Raw genomic sequence first — 27,880 nt, forward strand, 5'->3', positions numbered from 1 at the left:
CCAGCCCTGCTGGCATGGCTCAGTGGTTGAGTGTCAACCCGTGCACCAAGAGGTCACCGGTTCCATTCCCAGTCTGGGTACATGCCTGGGTTGCGGGCTTGGGTATGTAGGAGGCAGCTATCGATGATCCTTTCTCATTGATGTTTCTCTCTATCCCTCTCCCTTCCTCTCTCTCTCTCTAAAAAAATCAATAAAACATTAAAAAAAAAAAGAAAGAAAGAAAGAAAGAAATTGGTCCAAAGAGGGGCTACAGTCCTTGGGAACTTGTCCCTGGGCATGGCTGAGTCCAGCTCTTTGCCTGGCTGGCCATCCAACCCCTGGGTGGCCAGTACCTCCTGGCTCCTCCTGATTTCCTCCCTCTCTCCTCCTAGGATGCTGTTTGTGACTGTAGCACCCAGCCTCTCACCTCCTGCTTCGCCCGGCCGTCTCGCTCTGCCATTCGCCACTCTCCTTCCAAGTGCAGGCTGCACCCTTCAGAGTCCAGCTGGAGTGGGGAAGAGAAAGTAGCTCCCCCAGCGAGTGACAGCAGCTGAGCTCCCTGCCTCAACCAGCCCAGTCCATGGATAGCCGAAGGGAACCTGCGGAGAGGAGGGTCACACCCTCTGCATCACCTCACCCTGGGGGACAGCAGCTGCACCACTGCTGGAGAACAGCTTTTGTATCCCCAGGTAAAGTGGGGTCTCTGCTGACCACTGGGTGGCAATCTCCGACTCCCTAGGGAAAGACAATGCGTAGGAGAAAGACCAAAACTGCTTCGAAGTGTCTCCAGAGAGATCCATTGGGAGCTTATCCCTGGGTCTTAAAGGAGAGTCTTTCCTGGTTCTACCCACACCCACTTCTCAGAAGAGCCGAGGAAAGGATACACTTCTGGCCATGCTCCTCAGGAAAGGGCTCACGGAGATGATCCTTGCCAATCACACCCTCTTCATGGGGAGGAAACACCAGTGAGAAGAGTAGGCTTTGACCTAGGACTCAGTTTGAGGTTCCTGGTGGAGCTGGGCTGGGCATGATCCCATCTCTTCCTTCCCTCCACCGCCGCCTCCTCCCACCCCCACTGCTTTGGATTGCTGTGACTCTAGGGGGTATGATAGGGCAGTAGCCAGCGCCAAGCATCTGCTTGGAGTCCTGGCGCCCTGGATCTCTCTGCCCAGAGCCTGAATGCAGCAAGGACTGGAAGGTGGGAATGTGTGGGGCTCAGGTTCGGTGAGCCACTGGAACTGCCTCCCTTGCCAAGGTGACAACCTTCCCAGGAGATTCCTTGAGGACAGAAATAGGTAGAGTCACTCTCAAGATCTGGTGCACAGATAAATGTCTAATGCCCACTGCCTTGATCACTGAGGCCTCTTTCCCCAGCACCCTGGAGGGGCACCACATCTCCACTGTGTTTACATCCTGTGGCTGGTGGAGGGCAAAGATATTCCCAGTAAGAGACTCCCAGCTGGTCAGGCCAGGCCCAGTAGAACTCCAGGAGGCCGATGCCCCAGGACATAGTGATAGACTGGGGCCTGGAAACACATTTCTTGCCTAGGTTGTTTATTTGAATTTTTCTTACTATAAATATTTAAGGTGATTTTACTTTATTTTAATAATTTAATTTACCCCAAAGTCCCTAAGGTAATTTATTGGAGGTAATACATGTATTATTGCCGCTGGGATAATGCAAGGCTTGAACACGATGGACAGGTGTGAGGTCTCCCATGTGGATGAGACAGCTCAGCAGCCAAGCTCTGGTCTCCTGATCAGGTTTGGGGGCCCCTAGCAGAGCTGGAGCCCTGCATCTTGCTCCCCCAACATCACTGACCATTGGCCTCAGAGCACTGCTTTTCATTCAACACCTGGTACTTGCCTGGCCCCTGGCAGTCTATAAATGCTCTCCGACCAGCTGGAGGGCTGGACCCACGTCACCACTTCCCAAACATTTGCCATTTTCCTTCTCATTTTCCTCCCCCCATCTGACACTTTTTTTTTTGAGTCAAACATGTATTACTAAGGCTCTGTCAAGAGTACAGAGATCTCTCCAAGTTCCCCAAGTGAGAATTCGCAGGAAAACAGGACTGAACTTCGAGAATGTTGTTTATTGCAGCTTTGCACATGGATCTGAGAGTGTCTGCCAGCCTGCCTCAGTTCTCACCAGCCTGCCAGCCTTTTCACCAGCCTCTCTTAGCCTTATGACCTGTCATGGCTCTTCTCTCAGCCCCAACTCCTCTGCTCACCCTCCCCCATGTCCCATGCGAGCTGCCTGAGCCATTGGGTGGATTGTGACATGGCTCATTGAAGTATGGTGAGGAGGCCTCAGGTGGCCTTCCCCTCGGTGCCAGGGAACCCATTTTGGCTGCACACATGCAGAGGTGTGGCCCTCCTGTAACTGGCTGGACATACAGTGCGGGAACACCAGGATGGAATGGTTTGTCTGTGGGATTCCCCAGGAGGAAGACCAAAAGCCAGCAGCTTGGCTAGTTTGCCCCCAGGACTCAGGAGATGCCTCTGCACTCCCATCTGCTCCTAGTTCTGTCCTTTTGGGGTCACCTGGACCAGTTACCCAAAGTCCTTCATCTCCATTCCCTGTCAGCAGAACAGCGTCATGTTCAACCAGCCACGTAGTGACCTGTACGGGTAGAGAAGGCAGGCCAGTGGAGCCGTGGGTCAGGCCCCTCTGGGATGCTGTGCTCCCACCCAAGAGGTCAAGGGGCCCCTCCAGGGTTATCTCCAGATGAGGGGTTTTACAACAGGCCACAAGCCACCAGAGGCCTTCTGCCACCTCCCCAAGCTGCAGAGTGCCACGGAGTCTGCACTCTCAGCCTCGGGGAGAAATCCTTGTGAGACCCGAACCCTGCGGCCTACCGACCGCTCAGCCTTACCATCGTCCTTGTCATTGTCCTTGCCACCTTCGTCTCAGCGCCTGGCTGCCTGGCCCCCAGCCAGGGTCAGAAGCCCCAGATCTTGGTTTTCAGTAAAGTCCCAGTTTCTACTTCCTGCATGCCACTGTGCAAGGCCACTCGTCATTTCCTACAGAAGCCTCTGGACGTGGGCTTGATGGGGTTGAAGATGTATGTAAATATGCGTTGGGTTTGATTTTTAACATTATGATTAGTAACAGGTTGTGTTTTCTTTTGGGGGGTGGGGGGTTTGGTTTGTAAAAACTTTACTCTTTTGGAATGTAATTTCTAAGTTTGTTTCTTCAAATGCCTTTGAAGTCTCTGTAACATTCCCAAAGCAGAAAACTGCCTGACCCACAGTGGGGATTCCCTGGAACACGGGGACCCCAGGAAGGAACCGTGCCCTTCTTCCCTCTCTCCCCCTCCCTGCTCCCCCCCACCTCTTACTCCTGGCACCTGCCTCTTTCCCCTCTTCCTCTCCTACTCTTCCTCCTTTCTCCCCATCTCTACCATTCAACCAAAGTCCCAAGGAACCCTGGGGTCCTAATCCCCTACAGACTGCTAGGCTTGGGCCCATGCTGTTGGCACCAGCTGGTTAGGGGTAAATGGAAGACCATTTGGCGTGGCTGCCCCTAAACTGGGTGACCTCATGTTTCTCCTGTCAGACCTCTTTCATAGCCCAGTTAGATCTTCCTGAGGGCCATGAAGTCTTATTTGAAATGAAAATCCTCCCACTTTGCTCTAGACCCTGTGTGCACAAGACAACAGGCTTCAGTTCCCTGTCTCCCAGCAGCCCCTTCCCCCCAGTTCTTTCTCCACCAAAGGCTGACCAATTTCAAAACACCTCCAGGAGTTCGTACTTTCTCTGAACTCAAAGTGGGCTGACCCCATGGCCTCCTGAGAGACACTCCTCTACCGGTTGCTCTCCTAGGTGACACAGTTGAGGTCCTCTTACACTCTGACCACCACATGGCTCCATCATGCCTGCCCCATGCACCTTTTATAGTTTTATCACTCGGCCTGTTTTCCTTTACCCACCAAACTTCCAGGCCCTTCCTCTCCCTTCCTGTCCAGAATGTCCCCGCTTCCAGCCTTACCATCCCCTCACCAAGCTCCCACTGCCTCTTCATTAATAATAATGATGATCCCCTGCAAACTCTTCCTAGAGCGCTGTTTAGAAATTGCTCCCCCATCCCACATTTTTTCAGACCTCTCAGGGACAACTCTGAGAGGCAGCCTTGACAGGACAGGGATTAGTGTTCCCATTTTGCAGATGAAGAAACTGAGGTGCAGGTTTCATCCCAGAGTCACCTAACTGGGCAGTCACCAAGTCTAGACTAGAACCTGGGTCCGCTGGATCCCCCAAACCAAATTCTGTCCTTGATGTGCAAACCCACTGCCCAACGGGGGCCTCTGTGTGGATACAGGACACCTAGAGCATACCACTGCCCAACCCAGTCGTGAAAGCAGTCCACCCCGAATCACAGGACCTGTGTGTTCCAGAGGGTAGTCTGGGGACCCTCTAAGGGCATGTCCAAAATGCAGCTTTCTGGGCCAGGAACCTACATGTTTAACAAACTTCCAGGGAGATCCTGAGTACTGGTGGCCCCACTTTTTGTGTTCACAGCCCTGAGCAGCAGGCCACCTTTCTTTTAATCAATAACCATGATCCTATATCTTAAAAAGAGCACTTTGCTGGGAATTAGGGAACTAGTCCTCAACCCAGCTCTGATTTGTTCTAATTACCCTGAGAATTTCCAAAAACGGTCAGAGGCATAATACAGCAGAAATAGAATTTTTTAATAAGACGACGTAAGTAAAAGTCAAAAAGCAAGAAGAATTATCATTCCCCAAATCTATCTGATGTATTTCCCATAATCATGCAATTAAAATTTACTCTTGAGTTTCCTGGCATCCATGGTAAAAAGAGAAATACATCAGGTCCCATAACTCTGATCACTCAGTCATGGGAAGCAAGCATATTTGTCCCAGGAGACAATTCTTATGCCACTAATTTACAGCATGTGTCATTTCTTGCTGTAGTAAGGATGTTTTCCAGGTGACTATTTTAAAAAAAAACTGCCACCAATTTGAATGACCTTGGCCTCAGATCATGTGGCTACTCTATGCCTCTGTTTCCCCAGTTATAAAGTGGGGAGAATGTCCTCCTACCTCACATCTGCGGTGAGGACCAAATATAGTACTGTGCCCCCAGGCATTCCTTGTATTTTGGGGTCCTGCATCACCATCCTCTCTTCATTGGGCCCTAGTATCCTGGCTCCTCTCAGTTCAGCCCCTGATCTCTGTGCCTTAGTTTACTTCTCTGCACAGGGGACTAACCACAAGACTATTCCTAGCAGCTTCCCAGATATTTGGTGCCTCTAAGGCTGGGCCTTGCCAGCTGGGGCCCAGCTCCCTGGCACTGCCTTAGGGCACCAGGTTGCTGAGGATGGGGTACCTCAGGTTCTCAAAGCAACTAGAGCATCACCTGGGAACTTGATACAAAGTATTGGCGTCACCCAAGACCTGCGGAATTAGAACTTCTGGGGTGGGGCCCAGCAAGCTAAGGTTTAACAAGCCTTCTGGGTAATTCTGATTAAACAGGAGTTTGCCAACTGCTGACATATACTAGCAATTAGTGCAGCCTGATGAGGGACTGAGGCCTGCCCAGACCAGGAACAGGTGGGAAGCACCAACTCTAGACTCCTGAGAGACTGGGAACCCACCCCACCTGCCCCGCAAACAAAACCCATGCGCTCTTCCTGGAAGCTGGGGGACAGGGAAGGCACACATTTTCCCTTTTCCTGCCCCTGGCTTGCTTCCAGCTTTGCTCACCTCTCCCACTTGTCTGGGTTTTACAAAAGGTTATGGAGAGTTGTGCCAGTCCTGGGGGAGGGGGAGACCCTGACCATTTATCCCTTGGGAACCTCACCATAGGCTCATGGCCTCTCTTCAAATGGAAAGGAACCTAACTCAAGAATTCTAAATCCCCAGCTCCTCCTCTTCCCACCTCCAGAGAGATCTTTTAGATTGTGCCAAAAAGCGTCTCCAATCCCCAGTGACTGGGGAAGAGAGAGCCAGAAGCTGTCCTTCCTTTTCATCCTGCCCCTTCCAACCTCTGCCAATACTGTGAAGCCCCCTTCCCGCCCAGCCTGGTTTCCTGGTGAGGGTCCTGCAGTCGTAGGCCCAGGGAAAAGTCTTCAGGAGGGAGGGGACCAAGGGCATCCTTGGGCCAAACTGTCTGCCTCTCCTGTCCACTGTTCTTTTCTCCTCACTCCTGTCTTTAAAAGGCTCCTTCCCAGGATGGATTGGGTGCTAGGACAACTGTGGACCATCCACCCGCTTTTCCTGCCCCTGTGTCTTATTTCAGACATGAGAATAACTGTACAGTGTAAACTTACAAAGGGTTTTTAATGGTTGTAGATTGGAAATAAAGTATGTCATATGAACAGTTTCCATGGATTTGGCTCCTCTGATTTCTCCTGTGGGGTGGGTGGAACCCCCAGGAGATTTGAAACCTGACTACCCCACCCCTAGTTGTCTGGAAAGGAGGGAGCCCTGAGAATGCCACAGCCAGCTGGCTGGTTTGGGGCCACTTGGGAGGGACCACCAGGTATTCCCTGCTGCTGGCTGCTGACACCTCAGAGTCTCTTGGTTGTGATATGACAACCGAGAAACAAATGCAGGGCATTCAAACATGGAATTGAATTTTCTACAAAAGACTAAAATTCTATCATGGGGGGGAAAGGACACTTTAGATATGGGTTAATCTATTACAGTGTAATTAATTATTCCAAAGCATTTATTTTATCACAGATGCTGTGGGTTAGGAATCCAGGAGCTGGGTAATTGTGACTCGGTCTCATGAGGTTGCAGTAAGGTGTCAGTCAGGCTGCAGTCATGTAAAAGCTTGATGGGCTGGAACATCCATTTGTGAGGTGGCTCATATGCCTGGCAAGTCAGTGTTGGCTCTTGGCAGGAGGTCTCGGTTCCTTCCCACGTGGACCTCTCCATGAGGCTGCTTGAGTATCCTCACAACATGGTGGCTAGCTCCCCCCAGGGTAAGTGCTCTATGAGAAAGCAGGTTAGCAGTTACAATGTCATTTATGACTAAAACCTTGAAAGTCATGTTATCATTTCTGCATCTTATTGGTTAAACACATTAGCCCTGTGCACTGTGGGAGAGGACTACACTGGGCATGAACACCAGGGAGCAGGGACCGTTGAGGGCCATCTTGGAAGCTGGCTACCACATAAAAGTTATATAGGTCTCTCTTTTGAGGACCTAACAACAGCCTGTGCTAGGCACTGAGGATGCAGGAGATGGGCCTGGAAGACAGGAAAGCAGATGTTAGCCCCAGGGTGCTCAGGGAGCCAAGAGGAATCAGGAAAGGTTTCACAGAGGAAAGGACACCTGAACCGGCACCTAAGATTGCTATCTTCACCAGATGAAGGGGATGGTGATGTGTTGTAGGGAAGAGACTGAGGAGAGATGGCTCCAGGGAGAGGGAGCAGCATGTGTGAAAGAACTGGGGAACTGTAAGAAGTTTGATGTCACTGGAATGGGTAGTAATGAAAGAGTAGGCTGGGACACATCACACAGTGCCTTATGAGGGGACAAATGTCCACATTCTGTGGACGTTAGGGAGCTGTGGAAGACCTGAAAGCAGGTAAAGGAGACAGGAAGTATTGGGTCTGGATTCCATTAAGCTATATTCTCACTGTGCTCCAGGATGGCCAGCCCTGGATGAGAACACTTGTTCTGTTCTTGGGACTGATAAATGAGGAGTTGAAAGATGGACACAGAAGGAGCTGGGTACCACTGACCCCCAGAAAGTGATATTCAGGGAACCAAGAGCCAATCTCTGTTTTCAGATGGCTGTTGAAGCCAGCAGGCTGAAACCACATGGTAGACATTTCAGGAAGGCAGAATTCTGCCTCCCATCAGAAAAAATTTCCAAGGACCACAGCTGCTACGGAGGGATGACCAGTCGTGCTCCAGCCGCCACTCTGTAACCTCTCAGACTTTGTGGACTGCTCATAATTCAACATTTGGACATTTCAGATCTGAAAGAACCACACATGCAAGGGGACATTTTTCATGGTGTCATACTGGGCGCTGAGGAAGCAGCCAGCTTTTTGGGGCCAGCAAGGGGTAGTGAAACAGGAATAGTCTGGGCTCTTGGAAGTACAAAAGGGGCATCTGGCTCTCAGCCTGGGACCTTAGAGAAGGCTCTGAGAGAGGAATCCTTGGCTGAGGGTTAAAATTAGAGAATTTTGCCAGGAAAAAGCAGGGAAGGACTTCCCAGGCAGAGGGAATGGCGATCAAAGGAGCAGAGGCAAGAAGCTATGGGATCCCTGGTAGGGTAGCTCAGTTCTGTTTGAGCTGGTTCAATCCCTGGTCAGGGCACATATGAGAATCAACCAGTGAATGCATAAATAAGTAAAGCAACAAATTGTGATGTTTCTCTGTCTCTTTCTCCCTTCCTCTCAAATCAATAAATTAAAAAAAAAAAAATTAAGCTATGGGAGTAAGCAGAGGAGCAACAAGCAGTTTGGGGAGAAGGTGTCCTGCAATGGGGCTGCAAAAGAGAGTTCCTGAACTTTGCCACAGAGGAGGAAAAAGATGGAGCAAACAGCACAGAGCTCCAGTCCGCCCCTGGGGACTCAGTCCACATTTTAATGGGCAAAGGACCCTTTTCCAAGGAGGTCACACAGATGGCCAACAGACATGAGAAAATGCTCAGTGTCACTAATCATCAGAGATGCAAATTAAAACTACAGTGAGACATCACCTCACATCTGCCAGAATGGCTGCCATCCATAAATCAACAAACAAGTGCTGGCGAGGACCCGGAGAAAAGGGAGCCCTTGTGCACTGCTGGTGGGAATGCAGTACAGTACAGCCACTGTGAGAAACAGTATGGAGTTTCCTCAAAAGATTAAAAATGGCCCTGCCAGTGTGGCTCAGCGTTGAGCATCGACCTATGATCCAGGAGATTGAGGTTCGATTCCCCGTCGGCAGGTGCCTGGGTTGTGGGCTTGATCCCCAGTAGGGGGTGTGCAGGAGGCAGCCGATCAATGGCTCTCTCTCATCATTGGTGTTTCTCTCTCCCTCTCCCTTTCTCTCTGATCGATGAAAACACATTTAAAAAAAAAAGCTGTAGTACATTTACACAATGCAATACTGCGCTGCTGTAAAAAGAAGGAAAGCTTACTCTTTGCAGCAGCGTGCATGGACCTGGAGATTATTATGCTAAGTGAAATGAGCCAGACAGAGAAAGACAAATACCATATGATCTCACTAATATGTGGAACCTATTGAACAAAACAAACTGACGCACAAAATAGAACCAGAGGCACGGAGGCAGGGAACAGACTGACAGCTGTCAGAGGGGGAGGGGTCGGGATCAAGGACCGTGAAGAGATCAGCCAGAACACAGTAGATGCACAACCCACGGACGCAGAGGCAGTGTGGGGAGGGCAGAAGGCGGGCGTGGGCGCTGGGTGGAGGTGGCAAAGGGGGGGGCAGGATAGGTGAGACACCTATAAGAGCGTCAACAACAGCAGCAACAAGATGATGAAGCTGTAGGGAAGAGGAACCGCAGCCTGGCTACGGGGCAGAGCTTCAGATGTTGATGCGCTGCCTTCCTTTGGCAAGTATCTAGGCCCCTGTTTCCCCACCTTAAATGGGCTCCGGGCCCACCGGGCGCAAAAAGTCGGGAGGGTGTTGCAGGTCCCAGGAGGGGCCTCCCGGGGCGTGGCGTTGCTGGGGAGACGGTAACTTGGCCATTTCCGGGCGGAGAAGGATTTGGACTCGGCGCCGGGGCTCTCGGGACTGGTAACCAGTTTACGCATGTGCTTTGAGGGAGGCGGGCGCTCTGAGTGCGCGTGCGCGGACCGGGGGTGGGGCGGGTCGCGCATGCGCCCTTGGTTGGCGGGAGTTTTCGGTGGCGGCGGTAGCAGTGGTGTGGGGCGTGGTCCATGGAAGGCTCATCGGGCCCAGACCAGAAATAAGAGGTGCTGGGGGTCCAGGGGTGACCCGTGGTCGTGGAGAGTGACCTGCGATCTTGTATTAAGAACGGAAGCCTCGGGTTGGACGGGCGTCGCTCGGAGGCCAGGTAGTCGCATACCTTTCCCCGGACGCGGCCCGGCCCATCCCCGCACCCTTCTTTTTGGCGTCAGACCCCCGCCCAGCCCAGGCCGGTCGCCCCCCCCACTCTCCCGACAGCGGGCTCTAGGGGTGCCCCGGGGCGCTGCGGTCTCCGGGGTGAGAGGAAACCCGAGGGTGACCGCGCCTCTCCCTCGGCCTGTTGGCAGAGCCCGTGGGTGGGTCTCCCCTGCCCCCTGAGCCTCAGTCCCTCCGTCTGCAAGGAGGCACGAGCTGTGGACGGGATCAATGGGCTAATGAGATAAAGGTGTGAATAAAGCGGTTACCTGTAACACAGGTCCTGGCACATTAAGTGCTTAACGAGCAACTTAACCAGTGGTCGTTGTTGCTGTTATTTTTCAGGCTTGAACCTGTGATAGTCGTAACTGCGGGGATTTAGATCCTTGACCTATATGTTCTCTTTTCCACGTTGTCTCTCCAGATATATTCATTTCTCTTTACTTAGCAGCCTCCCCCACTCCACCCCGGAATAGAGATTTCTGCTAGGAGGGAGGGGTAAATGTGGCAAATGTAGAGACGCCTTAGTCTGGTCCCTGCCCTCTTCCAGTCAGTCCTTGCTGACAGGCACCAGCAGTACACATACAGTCTGGCTGAGGAGTCAGTCATGTATACGAATTTTACAGCCAATTGCGAGGAAGACTAAGGGGTGGAGCAACCAACTCTGCCCAAGAGAAGTGGTGGGAAAGCTTCACATTTGAGCTAGGTTGGGAAGGATGAGTAAGTTTTACAGGCCATTATATGGAAAGATTCAAACGCTGTGGCAGGGAGTGCGAGTGGCAGGAGAGCGGGAATGGGTAGGTTGGGACTAGCTTATAGAAAGTGTTAATAGACTGGGAAAATCCCTGCTGCTGTCTAAAGAATGGCTAGGAGAGGAACAGTGCTGGATGTAGGAAAACTAGTGGATAGGCTGTTAGATTATTGGGTGGAGGGGAGGGAGGTGGTGGAAATTATGAAACCTGAACTAAACTAGGAACTGGAAATGGAGAAAAGATTTAGAGACAAACTCATAGATACAGACAAAAGAGTGATGGTTACCAGAGGGGAAAGGGGGTCAAATATATAAGGTGGAGCAAAGGTAGGTTTATAGTTGTGAAAATGCAAAACTAAATTTACTCTTGTATTATTATTTATTAATTATTGTATTTTCCATACAAACAACTGTAAACCTACCTTTGCCCCACCCTGTATAGTGATGGAAGGAGACTAGCCTTCGGATAATGAGCACACGATGCAGTATACGGATGTTATAAAGTTGTACACCTGAAATTTATATAATGTCATCAACCAGCATTACTCTAATAAATTTAATTCAAAAAAAGATTTAGAGAGACTGTTGGAGGTAGAATGGACAGGATTTTGGATTTGGGGAGTTTTTAGAGTAAAAAGTAAGGGATGATGTGATTTTTCTAGTTTGGAAGACCATGTAGATCATAATACCATCAACTGAATTAGGGAATTAGGGACTAAACACAAAATAATTGGGAAGTAAGATAGGTTATATATTAAAGGAGATATGAGTATTTCTAGTGATAAGTTCTGTCAAAATTCAGAACAGGAGGTCTTTGTGGAGGTGGTGGGTGAGGTGGCATTGGGCTGGGCCCTGCCAGGTAGGTAAATTTCATGGGGCAGAGATGTGCAATTCAGAGAGGCTGGGAAGCAACAAGGCCTATTGTAGTGTAGTAACACCCCAGTGAGACCGGCTGAAGTGTGGAGAACAGATCACCTCATTTTCCTGTTTTAGGGTTCTCCACCCAGGATGACTTCGGTGACTAGATCAGAGATTGTAGGAGGTGAGTATTATACCTTTTACCTTGGGTTCAGGTTTCTCAACTATACTCAAATGCTTTCCTGGCTCTTGGTGGAGTTGAAATCACATATTCATATATTTGCACAGGTGCTTCCTCAGTGTTTCCATGATCTGGGGCATACATTTTCTATTTCCACCTTTTGGCACAGATACTCAGTTGTGGTGGGTTTGATTTTGTATTTTGACTTTTTTATAACAAGTGCTTGAAGAGGAGCCAGTGACATCTAAGACTCATGATCATCAATTGGAATCAAATCCCAACCCTGTGGAAGTGTGTAATAAATCGTCTGCTTCCTTGGAGATGACTCAAGGCGTTTGGAAGGAAAGAATTCACGTTGGCTCTAGCCCTAAAAAAGGGGAGCATTGTGATCTCAGCCACGAGGAAGGACTTCAGTCCAGGTCCCTTCATTTGTCTCCCCAAGAACAGTCTGCCCATCAGCAAGAGAGAAGGCAATCCTGGCGGCGAGCAAGTATGAAAGAAATGAACAGGCGGAAGTCACTGCCTCCCTTTCATCAGGGCATCACAGGTGGGGTGCTGCATACATAAGACAGTGGAGTTGCAGCTCAGATAAGATGTGGCAGTGAGGTATGGCAGAAAGAGCGCAGTGGGACAGACTTGACTTGACAGAAAGAGCTTAGTGGGACAGATTTGACTTTGCTACTTATTAGCTATGTGACTGAGTAAATCAACTTCTCTAAGCCTCAGTTTCCTCACCTATCGTCTCTAAAATTATAAGTACTATGTCAAATACTAGTAAGTGTTCACTCTTATTGCCTTTATATCATATTATTACCTAGTTGCCCATGGTAATTTATACCATGAACAAAAATTCTGACTTAACAGTTGTTAATTGCTCACTTCTGTTGGGATTAGAGATTTCTTGTGGCTTTTCAGCCTCATATCCTAAAGTAGAGCAGAAGGTAGATGGTTTGCTACCTGATTTTAGGCTTTTTAACTGAAAATATCTCAGAGGGGAGATGCACATAAAAATACCTAGAATGAAAACCAAGTTTTAAGACATGTCATATAAGAATGTGATTTTGTGTGAGTTTACAGTAATAATTACATTTCAATAAGCATTGAAGTACAAGATTTAATGTGGAAGGTCTCTAGCACATTTCAGGAAAAACTGTGACCTTAAGCAAGTTACTTAACCTCTTTTGTATTATGGTCCTCATCAGTAAATGGGATGAAATAATACCTATTTTATAAGATTGTATGAGGAGTGAATTGATATATAACACAGTACTTGGGCATGTGGTAAATAGCTCATACATTAAGTTATTGTGATTATTTTAAAGATATTACCTCACTTCCAGATGGCCTATGTATAGCAGGAAATCTGGGTAAAAACAGCAGTTTAGTATATCAGAAATTGCTGCCATAATCATGCTTGTGTACTTCATAGGTGTGCCAAGAAAGCATTAGCAGTTCCCTAAGATTACCCAACCTCCATGCTGTTCCAGAGCATGTGGGCCTAAAATTCTTTATCACAGAAAAATCGCTGATGTAATAAGATTATCTCCCAGTTATTCCTGGCCACTTGCCAGATGTCTTTGGTTGCAGGCAGTAGGTATTCTGTTTTCCTTGACTAACAGCAGTGAGGAATCACCAAGAAGGGACACAAAAGGACTTTAAACACAGCCAGCTGAAGGTAGAGAACAAAAAGACGTGCATCTCTCAGGTCCTCAAAGCAAGCATCCTTTGCTGTGCAACAGCTGATGTTTTTAAATGGCCATCACTGAAGAAACTGTCTGCATCAGGTCCTCGTTGGAGGATTCAGTGACATAATTACATAAAATGCCCATCCAATTCAGGCTGCCTCACCATGTGACCCTGGGCAAGTTACCTCTTACTCAGTTTTTGTGCTTCAGTGTCTTCATCTGTAAAGTGGAATTGATAAGCTACTTGCCTCCTCAAGTTTTAATGAGGTGTGTATAGCATTTGATAAAAAACCTTTTACATAACAAGTGTTCAACAAATTGCTGTTAATAGTATGTCGTTGTAGAAGACAGCATGGTATTACTGGGGAAAAACAGGTTTTGGTGACAGACTTGGGACTGAATTCTTGCTTCACCAATTTCTGGCCTCAGGTCATCTCCCCTCTGAGCTTCAGTTTCCCCATCTGTAAAATGCAGCTCATAGTTTATAAGAGGACTCTTAAGACAATGTATTTTAAGCACACTGCAGGGCCTGTCATAAAAATGCTCAGATGTTCCCATCTCCTGAATGGTGAATATAAAACACCAGAAAAAGTTACTCACCTATCTTGTTTAACTAGACAAGGTTTTAATGTAATACATAAAAGGTTCTTATAACTTTTTAAAGCTAGGATGCACAAATGGGTAAATTTCATTCCTCTGTGATCCTGAAAAAAATCAGATGTGACTATATGAATTCTCCTTTTAATTAAAGAAGGCTAGTTGGACATTCTTGCTTTAAGTTGGACTACATCAAGAGGAAGGAAAATTTTCAGGTTTTTTACTTTGCTAATTGTGTAAGTATCCCACTCCTTAAATGTGATGATATTTTATGTTAGAGCTCAGCAGATCCATCAGCGTTGACCTAGCAGAAAGCAAACGGCTTGGCTCTCTCCTGCTTTCCAGTTTCCAGGTGAGATTCTCAGCACTGTGAAATGCTTTTTTTTTTTTAACTGTTACTTCAACAGTCCCAAAGAGAGAGCAATACTACTGTGTGATGCATCTGTTAAGATTAAAAGATGTTTCTCTCTAGTTGGAATTACTTTAAAAGCCAGATTTCATCCTAGCAGTTGATTTTGTCTGGACTAGGTAGGCTCTCTATCCCTTTGGTGCTGCTACTGCCAGCTGAGCAGCTAACAGAGATTTCCCCAATCTAATATTTTTTGCTGTTGGCAGCAAGTGACAGGAAATAATGGTAATTTAAGGTGGGTGAAGGTCAAAATCTAAGAGTAGATATTTGAGGTCTGACTATATACTAAGTATTATATGGCTAACTGGTGATTACATCAGTTTAGATAAAAGTCATTTGTGTGAATTAAATAACCATTTCCCCCCCAAACCAAAAATCAAAATGTATAGTCTTACTAACAAAGAGTTTTATCCTGATCTATTTATTTGTTTATATGAAAAATATTAGGTATAAAAATTAAATTATGTTTACTTCCCATTTACTAAACATGTAAAATTACATGAGCTTCGTTGGGACTGGCCTGGAAAATCTTGGTTGTTGTACTAAAAATGTTTTTCTTTATTTAGTTCTCTGTTCAGAAACTTGAACCTTTCCTAAAGGGCACTGAGGGCTTCAGTCTTGAAAGTTTTAGAGCCAAAGGTAAGTTGCTAAGAATAGACAAGTGAGCTTTGACCTTGAGCTATACCTTCTGTTAAAGTCAATTGAAGCCCTACTTTTAGGATCCTTATTTACAGGAGCTGCTACCTTATAAAACCAGCCCCCATTCTTTTTGGAATTGCATTAAAAATAATAACATATGCTGCCCTGGTCGGTGACTCAGTTGGTTGGAGCATCATCCCATGCATCAAAAGGTTGCTGGTTCAATTCCCAGTCAGGGCATATACCCAGGTTGTGGGTTTGATCCCCAGTCAGGGCGTGTACTGGAGGCAACTGATTGATGTTTCTCTCCCTTCTCTCTCAAATCAATGAAAACATATCCTCGGGTGAAGATTAAAAATAATATATATGCCAATGAAGTTCAGAAAGTATAAAAGTGAAAAGTAAGCCTACCTTCCACCCCAAACCCCAGTCTCAGCTCCTCTCCACAAAGGCAGCCACAGCCATCAGCTTCTTGTGTATCATTGCAGAGATACTGCATTTGTAAACAATTATACGTTAAAATCAAATACTCTACACCGTTCTTTACCTTGTCGTTTGTTTTTTTTAACCTAACAGTTTATCTTGCAGATTCCATATCACACATATAGAGCTGTCTTGACATTTTAGTATCCACATGATATTCTGTTTTATAAGTGTACCATATTTGATTTAATCAGTTTCTTATTATGGGCTTTTAGGGCTTTCAGTCTTTTGCCATAACAATGGATAGGGTAATGAGTATCTTTTTTTTCTCTCTAACCCTCACACGAGGATATGTTTTTTTAATTGATTTGAGAGGGGGGAGAGAAAGAGAGAGAGAGAAACATGGATCTGCTGCCTTCCATATGCACCCCAACCAGGGATAGAACCCGCAACCCAGCATGTGCCCTTACCGGGAATTGAACCCTCAACTTTTCAGTGTATGGGAAGATGCTCCAACCAGCTGAGCCTCACTGGCCAGGGCAGTACGTTTTTACACATGCCTTTTGGCACATATACAAGGAAAAATAAGATAAATTTCTAGAATTGTCATTAAATAGGTCTAATGAAATAAGAATGACCGGGTTGCCTTCCAGAGAGGAGGTATCATTCTCGCTGGCAGTATATGCAAGTACCTGTTTTCTCACGCCTACCAGCACAGTTTTTCGAACAGTTCAGATATTTTATAGGTGATAAAAGGGATTTTGTAGTTTTAATCTGTTTTCTTTTTAAAGATGATAAGCATTTTTAAATATTTAGAACCATATATGCTTCATTTTCTGCTCCTGTCCTCTGTGTATTTTTGAAAATTGGCATGTTGACGCTTATATTGATTTATAGAAGCTATATATTAAGAAAATTAGCTGTTCATCTGTGATATAGGTTACAAATATTCTTTCCCATGATCAGTTTTCAGCTTTCTAGGAAGTAGCTGTTCTCCTTACAGTAACTACACAATCATCCGGTGTCAGAATACTCAGTGTTACCCACTAAAAACCTAGAAAACACATGAACTCAGACTGACTTGTTAATTAAAATTGTTTATCTCCGAATTGGACCATCACCACAATTAGAGCAGATGTGTCAGGGTTATCTTGGTAGTTATTTAACATCCTTTTCCTTCTTTGTTCTTCACCTGAATGTAATTGTGGACTCTCCAGGTATAAGCAGAAAACTGTTTTTACCTTATGCCCATAATTCTTTATTTGCCCTCAACATTTTCATTACACTCTTTCCTTGTTGCCTGACTTCTATGATATATTTCCTTTCATCGCCAGCAGTTCAGATCTCTTGAATGAAATGTCAGTGCAGACATACCTTTATAACTGCTTTTTCACCAGTCAGATATAAAAAAGACTATCAATAAATATCATAAAGAGGAATTTTCTTACCTTTTATCTATACCTACCCAAAGAAAAAAGATAAAATCTTTCTGCATGTTTATACCACTTTTTCTAATGGGTTAGAGGGTCAGAATGTGACAGAGGACCCTAGAGCTGAGACTACCTTGAGTGTGTTATGTCTTTGTCAGCAGCTTGCAGTGAACATTTATATTCTGTTTATAACATGTAATTTTACTCTCCCTAGCATCTTCTCTTTCTGAAGAATTAAAACATTTTGTAAGCAGACTAGAAAGTAATGGAACTCTACAGAAATGTTTTGAAGATTCAAAAGGGTAAGTTCAGTTGCCTTTCTGTCCTAAATTGTAATTGAATTAAAAAACCTTTTATTATAATTAGGCAGTTGTACATTCACTCAACAAACATTTATCCAGCATCTTCTACATACCAGGCTCTTCTAGATGCTGGAGATAATAGTGATAACGAAGCCAAACAAGGTATTTATTCTGGTACATTTTAATAGGAGAGACAGTCAAACAAATACATATATAATGACTTAAGATAGTGATCTAAGAAGTCAATAATAGTGACTTGAGGGAGGGCTAGGCTCAGAGAAGACTTCTAATGAATTACCTTTGGATTGAGACCTATTAGACCTGAATGGTGAGAAGGAACCAGCCATGGAAAGATGAAAGGAAAAGCATTCTTCAGATCTTTGCTAGCAATGCAATTTGGAGGTAAACTTATGTTCTTTAGCTGTTGACAAGCAAGAATATTAAGAGTAATTTAGAAATCCCACCCCTAAACTTGTAGTTCCTCTATAGGGGTGGACTCCAACCCTCTACACCCTGCCCTACAATAAATCATGTCACTAGAGCTTACATGATAAACTTTTTTTAATACCTTCTTTTTTCTAAGATTTTATTTTATTGATTTTTAGAGAGAAAGGAAGGGAGAGGGAGAGAGAGAAACATCTATGTGAGAGTGAAATATCGGTCAGCTGCCTCCTGCAAGCAACCTGGGCATGTTCCCTAACTGGGAATTGAACCAGCAACCTTTTTGTCCGTGGGATTATACCCAACCAACTGAGCCACACTGGCCAGGGCCATCATAAACTTTTTAGTTTGAGCCTGCAAAGGTCTACTTTGCCACAGATCCTTAGATTTAACATTGCTATTCAGGAAATGAAAAATATTTTGGCTTACTCTTCCAGGGACGGGATCTTCAGACATTCCCAATAGTTTAGCGTTTGACATACCATCGTAGGCTGTTCTACAGTACAGCTTCTAACAAAACTAGGCTGTCTGGAACCCCTGGTAATAGAATTAGTTACCTTTATACCAAGAGGGTTGGGAAAGCGCCAAAATCTGCATGTGGAGCAAGCCCACATGGAGTTTGTGCTATGAGACCTAAAGTTCTAATGAGGTTTTCTAAAACGAAAAAACATGTCAGCAGGGCCTGTGGTGGATCTATGTGTGCTAAATCTACCCACGACAGGATCAAGTGTGCTTTCCTTATTGAGGAGCAGAAAATCATTGTGAAAGTATTGAAGGCACAAGCACAGAGTCAGAAACCTAAATTAAAAATTGAAGGTTTTTTTGAGTAATAAAAACAAAAACAAATATTTTGGCTTAACATAGTATCTTTTTTTTTTTTTAATATATCTTTATTGATTTCAGAGAGAGGAAGGGAGAGGGAGAGGGAGAGATAGAAACATCAATGATAAGAGAGTCATTGATCGGCTGCAGCCTGCAACCCGGGCATGTGCCCTGACCAGGACTCGAACCCTGATCACCTGGATCCTAGGTCGATGCTCAACCGCTGAGCCACGCCCAGCCGGGCAACATAGTATCTTTTTAAATGCAGTGTATTTAAGCCATAGGCTGCTGCATCTCAGCCAGCAATGATAGAGGCTGTCATAGGCCTTGTAGGAAAACGTGAAAGGTGGAACAACTCATTTGTTTTTGTCAGGTAAAGTACCAAGTACAGCTGCAAAATATTGGCATTTTCAGTGCTTCTTTTTCATTAGGATTAATCACCCAGCCGAGCTGAGCCATTGGTATAAGTAAAACATAACTCCTGTTCAGCGATAGCTTCAGTTTAAGGAGGAAGACAACACAGTAATATGAGAAAGTATCGTTGGGCCTTAAAAGATGTTACGGTTTTGATTAGTGGAAGGGGAAGAGGTAAAAAATTATGTGAACAGATGTTTAGAGATTGAAAACCCCAGGTATTGAGAGTCAGGATAAGTGGGACTCTATGGGACAGAATAGATAAAAGGTAACAGTAGGAATCTGAGCTGGATGGAGTAAGAACACAGAGCCTTAAGTGCTGGGTTAAGGAGTTTTGACTTTTCTTCTGAATGTAGTAGAGTTCACAGAGTTTTTAAGCAAGGAAAAAAATTAAAGGAATATTTTAAGAAAGGTCCATCTGGCCTGGTGTGAATTAGAATTGATGAGAGAGAAGATGGAGAGAGAGTGCAGAAGTGAGAGTCCAAGACTAGTATTTGTTGAAAGATAATTTGTTGTTATTCCTCACCCAATGGTATTTTTCTCATTCTTTAGGGAGGGGGGGAGGGGAGGGAGAGAGACACACATCAACTGGTTGTCACCTGTAGGCACCCTGCCCTGGGCGGGGAGAACCTGCGACCCTTCAGCAGAGGGCCAGCACTCTAATCACTGAGCAAAACTGGCCAGGGCGATAAATTCTTTTTTAAAGAAATATGTGTGTTTTTTATTTTTAGAGAGAGAGGAAAGGAGAGGGAGAGAGAAGCATCAATCGGTTGCCTCCCGTGTGCACCCTAGCTGGTGCACAGGAGTTATGTTTTTGGTGCATGGGGCGATGCTCAACCAGCTGACCCACACCATCCAGGGCAGAGGATAAATTCTGAACATGTTTTATTGCCTTTAAAATTATGTAAGTTGTCATATTAAAAGCAAGTGTTCTTGAAAGATTTGTGTTAATCTCACAATCCTACCCCTATTCTAGAAAAGCATCAGATTTGTCTCTAGAAACATCAGTGGCTGAGATGAAGGACTACATAACAAAGTAAGTGAAAATAACTGAACCTTTGCTGGAAACTCTAAATTCATTTGGGGAAAATAACTAACCTGGGAAAATAAGTAATAGACGTCCTGTTCTGAGTGTCAGTACTAGTGTAGCAACACTAGAAGTTGGCCGCATGTTGGGATCTTACGGGATGTACTCAGGGCCAGTTTCACAGAGTGGAGCCTAGGGAATAAGGATGTTAATTAAATTTCAAGAACTCGTGGTTGATTTGATTAAATTAATATCCTCTAAGTCAGTCATAATTTCTAATCCCTTAATGACCTTTTTATTTACATCTTAGAACCAGAGGAGGCACCTGATGTACTATTGTTGCCTTGAATATTTCAGAATGAGATAATAAAAAATTAACAGAATTTTTTCTGACTCTATAGGTTTTCTTTGGAACGTCAGACTTGGGATCAGCTCTTGCTGCACTACCAGAAGGAGGCTGAGGAGATCCTATCCAGGTTAGATCTACGACTAGAAATCGGAAGCTATCTTTTTACCTTGTGGAGTTTAATTTGAATTTATTTTAGTTCTGTTAGCATAAGTTGAATGATGAATCCTTTCTCATAGGCTAGTCAACTCATCAAAGCTCTATAAAATATATATTAGCACTCTCTGACCTTAAATGGAGAGTCAGGGAACCAAGGGAAGTTGGTGTCACTATTTTCAGTCAAAGAACAGAATTCCCTGTGTTCTGTGTCTTTGGCTGCCATTCTGCTTCTTGGGGAGACAGGCACATCTCTGCCTTTTACTTGGGATCCTGGGACTGGGTCAAAAACAATAGTCAGGGGACTTCAGTGAGCACATGGCCTTTGAGCTAAAGGTGTGGGAGAGAACCCTGGTCAAGGCCTCGGTGGAGATGCAAAGACATGACAGGGGGTGATGGAAAGAGAGGATCTTTGTCTGGGTCTTAAAAGCATAAGAAAGTGGGAAAGTGCTAGATTTTTATTTAGTTGGCCGTCTAAGTCAGTGATTTTAAGCTTTTTTCCAAACAGAATCTTAGCTAGGACCCAACTATAAAATGGTAGCCAAAACCCTGATTCCAAAAGTGGCCTCTTAACCCTAGCTGCTTTGGCTCAGTGGTTAGAGTGTCGGCCCTCAGACTGAAGGGTCCTGGGTTCGATTCTGGTGAAAGGCATGTACCTCAGTTGCAGGCTCAATCCCCTGCCTCAGTCAGGGCACGTGTGTGGGAGGCAGCCAATTGATGTGTCTTTCTCACATCGATGTTCCTCCCCATTCTCTCCCCCTCCCTCTCTCCCTACTCGCCCCCCTCTTCCCCACACCCCTTCCACTCTCTGAAAAAGCAGTGGAAAAAATATCCTCAGGTAAGGATTAAAAAAAAAAGTGGCCTCTTAGTAGATTGGTGCTGTGAGGAATACGGTTTGAAAAACTTTTGCATGCAGGTTATCAGTTACTTTACCCCTTTCATATCTATGAAGATAGATAATGTGTAATATGGCAGTTTCAGAATAAAAACTTTTGATGTGGTGTAGCTTATTGGTTAAGAGGAATGCTTCAGGAAGGGGACTGTTTCTGTCAAATCCTAATTGCTGCTGCATTCTTTGACCTTAAGCCAGTCACTTAATCTCTAAGCCTGAAGTTCCTCATTTATAAATGGAGATAATATTAGTACCTACCTCATTGGGTTATTGTGAGTGTTAAAAGAGGTTAAATGGAGAGTGCTTAGCAGTGTCTGGCACTCAGTAAATTGTAGTAGTTGCTGTTATTAAAGAGTCATCAGTTTTCATGAACTCGCCATCACATTCAGTTAATTAGGTAATTGAAGTAGCCTGGCATTTCTTTTGGTGAAAGATCCTAGACATTGACTTCAGGATAGCAAGCTTTGGCTTTACCCTACCCCAACTGTAGTTCTTTTTGTAAATGGAACTTACTGTTAGATGGAGTCAACTGACATGAAGCGTCTAGCATTTCCTGGAATCCAGTGGTATAAAAAAATTAATACTGGATAATGATTTCAGACCCTGTTGTTAATATGAAGAATATTGCTTCAGGTTAATGAAGTCTTATTGAAGGCTTTTCCCCTAGGTAATCTTTCATATTTTCCCCAGAAAATAATTATAGAATTCCTTGAAAGCTTTTTTTTTTTTTTAAGAGGATCAACTGAAACAAAAATGACTGAAGTTGAAGTGGAACCTACAGCATATCTTAGGTCTTCCCAGAGTGAAGTCCTTAATACGAAGCCTGACTACCAGAAAATATTACAGAGCCAGAACAAAGTCTTTGATTGTATGGAGCTGGTGGTGAGTTGACTTATGTTTATATTTGGTTGAGTTTTCCAGCTTTGCTACCTTGTCATCCTTAGAAATGAAAAGACCTAGAGAATATGTGTAATAAGATGAGGTAAGTATGTTTAACTCTACCTTGGCAAAACATGGAGAGACAATTTAAAAAACAGACAAATATGTAGTGATAAGTGCTAATAAAGCAGAGTAAGGGAAAGAGTGTACCAGGAGGGCACCAGTATACAGAGCAGTTGTCGGAGGTCCCTCTAAGGTGCTATTTTAACAGAGACTGGAAAGAAATGAGGAAGTGAGCCATGAGGACATTTGAGAGAATAGTATTGTATCATTCCAAGTATCAACAGGAAGCAGTTGATAACATGTAATTCAAGGAGAGTTTATTTATAAAGGGGCTATGTATAAAGTGTGGATATTGGGAAACCACAAGGGTTAGTGAAGGAACCTGGGCTTAGAGACAGCTGAGTTCTTACTACCCCGAGGCCTGCAGGGAGGAGAGGAGGAACAGTTACTGTGGCATCTGAAGGGAGAAAGTCACATAGTGGGCTACTTTGAGAGAGCCATGACCTTCAGTTGAGAGACAAGCTAGCTCAGGATGATCCTTCCCGGAGCAGGCCTGGGTACAAAGACTCAGACCTCATTCAGCTCCTTCCTACTTAGGCTCCCCCTTGGCCAACCCCACCCAGAACTCAGCGTACATGGGATCCTGTTAGAGGTTATCCAGGTCAACCCTCTGGGGCATAGAGTATAGAAGAGTGGAGTGTGGATATGGAAGAGGAAACAGAAAATGTTTGGTATAAGCATTCCAGCTTGAAAGAACAGCAAAAGCAAAGCTCCTGAGCAGGAGCTTGCCTAGTGTGTTTGAGGAACATCAAAGAAGCCGTGGACCCTTACAGCTCACAGCTGTCTTTCAACTGTAGATGGACGAACTGCAAGGATCAGTGAAGCAGCTGCATGCTTTTATGGACGAAAGTACCCAGTGCCTCCAGAAGATGTCAGTACAGCTCGGTAAGTGTATCTCTTGAGGGGACCAGAGGGATAACCTTTCAGATTTAAACTGCCTGTAGCACATGGTCTCAGAGGGTAAGGCCCACATCAAGTGTTTTTTTTACCCCCCTCACAGTAACTATTATGTTGTGGGTACTCATAGTTGATGGGAAATTCTAGATGTAAATTCCACAGAAACACAGTAGACTAAGAATTAAATCCCCACAAACTATCTTGTTTTAGTAAATCTGAGGTTTAAGAAATACCCATTGCCTTTTTCCCCACTGTTCATTCCTCAAAAATCCACTGACACTGACAGTACTTCTTCGTAGCTTTTTCTGACTTACTTCAGCCCTAAATTATTGCTATACATACCTTCATTTTCTTATTTATCACATCATATTGTAGTTGTAGTTACAGCTGGCTTTCCTACCAGACTGTCATCTCCTTGAGGATGGAAATTTTTATTCGTCATTGTAATGCCCTTCAGTGTCTCGCAGTGTCCATGCAGTAAGTTTTCAATAAATCTCATTTGAATTCAATTGAAATTTATTTTTTGACTCCTTTCCTTTGTAGGGAAGAGAAGCACGCAACAATTAGATTCCTCACCAGCTCGAAAACTGCTCAAGCTTCAGTTACAAAACCTTCCTACTACACATTGCTCTAAATCTTGTCAGTGACTTTATGCATCTTTCTGCTATAAGAGGAGGAGAGACATGGGAAGAATGCTCCAGCACATGGTGATTGCATGGCAGTCTGAGCTGGTGTTATATACTGATTGTCTTTGAGGATAATTGGCTGACTGTAGAGCACTTTGTGGGGTTTTTTTCTAAAAGTGACAACACTGCCCTGGCTAGTGTGGCTCACTTGGTTGGAGCGTCATCCAGTGCACTGAAGAGCCACGGGTTCGATTCCATTCAGGGCACATACCCAGGTTGCAGGTTTGATCCCCGGTCTGGGCGTGTACCGGAGGCAACTGGTTGATGTTTCTCTCTTACATCAATGTTTCTCTGTCTCCCTCTCCCTTCTCTCTAAAAATCAATAAAAACATTTAAAAAAACAAACAAAAAGCCTGACTGTCACCGTGCCTGGGAAGATTGAAACTGCAGTTAGATCTGGTATTAAAGGTAGATTTGGTATCCTAGGCTTTTAGCACGAGTGACACCATTTTGGGCCTGAGATTTTTTTCTTTAACACTACTAGTATAGAATTAGGAGAATGACAACCTGTTATCACAGGGATGCTATGAGGGTTAGATGAAATAAGTTTAGAACAGTGGTATCACTATGATGGAAGGTGAAAGCTTAAACAACCGGGTGGATAATAGAGCCGTTCATGAGATGGGAAAGCTAGTAGTTTGATTTGGGATAGCAAATGGAGAAGTCAACTAGACTGTTGGATTTCACTGGTGAAAAACTGGGTAGAAAAATCTGGACTAGAGATAAAATTTGGGAGTCACTGATACATAGTTGTTGAAGCCTTGAGTGGATAATGTCCAGAGTAGAATAAAAAGGGAAACCTTGGACAGCCCCAAGGAAAGCTGGGGCTTTTAAGAATCAAAGGAGTGGTGTTAATTTCCTATACTTCAGAAGCAGAGTAGTATAATGGAAAGCATAAGAGTTTGAAATGAATCTTCATCTCTTATCCTTATTTTCTTCATCTGTAGATGGGGATAGATAGATTGCTTCCAAAGGTGATTGTACTTTACCTCCATTTATTTATTACATTGTATTGCATTTTTTGTTTATAAGAATTTGTTCAAACTGAAGCATAAGTGTGTTTCAGTCTGTCTTCAATAGCTAAACAGGATAGAGTTCTAAGCATTTTACATGCATATATGAAACTGGACACAATGGGTCTAGGCTGCCTGTCGCTACTTCAGCAAATTAAGCAGAGACAAGGTTGAATCATATATGTTTATTCCAATAGGTAGAAGGACAAAGATTACATGGTAAAGTGCGCAAAAGAGATAAGAATGGGTATAATGGGCCCTAGCCGGTTTTGCTCAGTAGTTAGAGCATCAGTCAGTGGACTGAATAGTCCCAGGTTCAATTCTGGCCGAGGGCACGTGCCTTGGTCGCAGACTCCATCCTGGGCCCTCGCCAGGGTGTGTGCAGAGGCAACCAATAAATGTGTCTTTCTCACATTGATGTTTCTCCTCCTCTTTCCCTTCCGCTCTCTCTAAAAAGCAATGGGAGAGAAAAAAAGTGGGTATAATGGTTTATAGGTCACAGGAAATGCAGACTGGGGGGTTGCAAAAGTGTAGGGAGCCTCTGGGACTACTTTGTTTAGAGAACAAGGTTGTTACCTTTCCATGATAAAAGGAGAATGGATGGAATCCAAGGTCAACTCCCACGTCCTGGGGCTATAACTCCCAGCCAGATTAGAAAGTGCTTTTTCTAATTAAAACAGATCATAGTTAACAGAACATGATTAATATTTCTTACAACTATAGGTAACAATCATGATTAACAGAGCATGATTTACATTTCTGCCCCCAACATATAGACCATAACCTTATGACATACTTCTGTTTTTTTGTCATAGATGAGGAACTCAAGATTGGAGAGGGTAATTTAACCAAGGAGGTACAGATAGTAGTGGAGGGGTGAACTAGAATTAATTTGGCACTCAGTAAACGTTAATGAATAAACATCAATCATATGTAATAAAAGGCTGTGCTCAGTATTAGTTTTCCCTTCCCCCAAATTTGGCTCAGGAATTGTGCTTGATGAATAACAGTATTATAGACAGTTACTGCCCTTGATGTTTGGTAATATTTGTTATATTTTCCCTAGTTAAGAGAATATTTTACTTTTAGTCAGTGATACTTAATAATGTAATGTCTACCTTAAAAATAAGGCATCCAGTTATTAGCAAAATAGGTTTATTTGGGAATGTTAGGGGCAGAGATGTGGATCATGCTTTGTTGACCATGATTGTTCTAAGGAGTCCCAGAGGCTCCCCACACTATTGCAAACCGGTCCTTTGCAACCCCCAAGCCTGCATTGAACCATTATACCCATTCTTATTCATTTTGCCTACTTCCCCATGTAATCTTTGTCCTTCTACTGAATATAAGCAGCTGGCTTATGAGGGGGAGGGTTAGAGCAGATTTTATGTGGAGAAATCCTGCTCTTCTCACAATTTGCAAACAATATTGGAATAAACGCTTACACATGATTCAACCCTGTCTCTGTTTAATTGGCTCACGTGGTGACAGGCAGCCTGGACCCACTGTTGTCCCGTGTCAGGAATAGCAGAGAATTGCAATTCTGGACAAGTATGCTACAGCAAAAACTATAGGCAAGTCCAGCAAACAAAGGAGAGGAACATTATTTTACAGAGAAAAAGGAAGTTGGGAGGGATTGTTTTGAATGAAAGTCCATTGGAGGAAAGCTAGAGTTTAGGTTAACATTTTCTCACTTCGTAGTTTCTGGGAAAGGATGGAAATCGCCCTCCTGTTGTAGTAGTAGTGTTAAAGAGAAAACCGCAGGCCCAAAATGGTGTCACTTGTGTTAAAGCCCAGGATACCAAACCTACATTTAATACCTGATCTAGCCCAGCCAGGTATGGCTCAGGGGTTGAGCATCAACCTAGGATCCAGGAGATCATGGTTTGATTCCCAGTCAGGGCACATTGTAGGTTCGATCCCCAGTGGGGGGGTGTACAGGAGGCAGCCGAGCAATGACTCATCATTGATGTTTCTTCTCTCTCCCTTCCTCTCTCTGAAATCAATAAAGATACAGTGGTACCTCGGTTTTTTAATGTTTCAGAACTTGAAAGGTCTTCCGGAATGGATTACATTTGAAAACCGTATATTAAAAAATTAAAAAATACTTGCTCTAATTGCAGTTTCAACTTCTCCCATAAACATAATCTTAAATCAACTGGTTTGGAGTATACTGGTCAACAGCAATGAGGTAGTCTGCCCTGTGGGCTCTCTCCATCCTGCATGGAGAGAAGAGTCCATCTGCAGGATAAAAACCCTTCTGTTGCCCCCCTACACCAAGAAGGTGTCCCAGCCCCCAAGAAATTCTTTTTTAAATAGCTCCCTTGCTTCACCCTTCTTCCTATAAAAACCTCCCATTTTTTTAAAAAAAATTTATTTTTTCAATCCTCACCAGAAGATATTTTTTCCATTGCTTTTCAGAGTGAGTGGGACGGGGAGAGAGAGAGAACATCGATGTGAGAGACACACATCGATTGGTTGTCTCTCGAACCTGCAACCCAGGTACATGCCCCAGGCGGGAATCACACTGGGGGCCCTGGGTCCACAGGCTGACCCCTAACCCGGGAGCCATGGGCTAGGGCAGAACCTTCCCTTGTGTACAACCTGCAGGAGTATTCTGGCTGCTAGATGGGGTTCATGAACCTCTTAATAAAGCCTATTAGCTCCACATTTTCTTGGTTGAATTTTGTTGTGTTTTTTTTTACAGCTTGCCGGGTGCATCTCTTTCTGTTGAGGTTGGTCATTGTAGGTTCTGCTGAGGCCTGTAATTGATGTTGCGTGGTGGTGTCTGAGGGCTCCCCTTCTAGCCTTCCCTATGCCATTAAAAACACGTTTATTAAGCATATGTTTTTATCTATTTTTAGA

General features: G+C 44.6%; 2 protein-coding genes, 1 long non-coding RNA gene and 1 pseudogene across 7 annotated transcripts in view; 3 read left to right on the forward strand and 1 right to left on the reverse strand.

Annotated features, from left to right (window-relative positions):
- Positions 1 to 6,330, forward strand: part of MTCL2 (microtubule crosslinking factor 2) — a 64,146-nt gene extending 57,816 nt beyond the window's left edge. For all 3 annotated transcript variants that reach the window (XM_081149753.1, XM_081149754.1, XM_081149755.1), the window contains one exon: positions 372 to 6,330. In XM_081149753.1, coding sequence (XP_081005879.1) covers positions 372 to 533 — 162 coding nt within the window. In that variant the 3' untranslated portion in view covers positions 534 to 6,330. The remainder of the gene's footprint in view (positions 1 to 371) is intronic.
- Positions 6,331 to 6,660: 330 nt separating this feature from the next.
- LOC308563072 lies at positions 6,661 to 9,734 on the reverse strand. The gene is made up of 2 exons (XR_013999737.1): positions 9,561 to 9,734; positions 6,661 to 6,946 (listed from the first exon to the last, which is right to left on the reverse strand). It is a non-coding gene; the product is annotated as an uncharacterized lncRNA (long non-coding RNA).
- A 50-nt stretch (positions 9,735 to 9,784) lies between these two features.
- Positions 9,785 to 26,988, forward strand: DSN1 (DSN1 component of MIS12 kinetochore complex). 2 transcript variants are annotated; one of them, XM_081149768.1, is made up of 11 exons: positions 9,785 to 9,997; positions 11,789 to 11,837; positions 12,055 to 12,381; positions 14,395 to 14,468; positions 15,092 to 15,164; positions 17,232 to 17,319; positions 19,973 to 20,032; positions 20,425 to 20,499; positions 22,152 to 22,299; positions 23,217 to 23,304; positions 23,860 to 26,987. In XM_081149768.1, exons 2-11 carry the CDS (start codon positions 11,804 to 11,806, stop codon positions 23,961 to 23,963), a joined length of 1,071 nt encoding a protein of 356 aa, XP_081005894.1. In that variant the 5' UTR covers positions 9,785 to 9,997; positions 11,789 to 11,803; the 3' UTR covers positions 23,964 to 26,987. The 2 variants fall into 2 exon arrangements, with proteins under 2 accessions (XP_081005894.1, XP_081005895.1); XM_081149769.1 differs by lacking the exon at positions 12,055 to 12,381 and having other exon boundaries at positions 9,820 to 9,997; positions 23,860 to 26,988.
- LOC308562796 (large ribosomal subunit protein eL34 pseudogene) lies at positions 17,446 to 18,590 on the forward strand (annotated as a pseudogene). Its single transcript has 2 exons — positions 17,446 to 17,481; positions 18,231 to 18,590. The product of its transcript is annotated as a large ribosomal subunit protein eL34 pseudogene (transcript).
- Positions 26,989 to 27,880: the final 892 nt, after the last annotated feature.

The sequence above is a fragment of the Miniopterus schreibersii genome (genome assembly GCF_964146895.1).
Source record: "Miniopterus schreibersii genome assembly, chromosome: 10".
Lineage (NCBI taxonomy): Eukaryota > Metazoa > Chordata > Mammalia > Chiroptera > Miniopteridae > Miniopterus > Miniopterus schreibersii.

Coding starts and splice junctions, on each gene's coding strand:
- DSN1 (XM_081149768.1), top strand. CDS start 11,804: ATGACTTCGGTGACTAGATCAGAGATTGTAGGAG. Junction 22,300..23,216: donor TTGATTGTATGGAGCTGGTG/GTGAGTTGACTT, acceptor TTTCAACTGTAG/ATGGACGAACTGCAAGGATC. Junction 23,305..23,859: donor GAAGATGTCAGTACAGCTCG/GTAAGTGTATCT, acceptor TTTCCTTTGTAG/GGAAGAGAAGCACGCAACAA.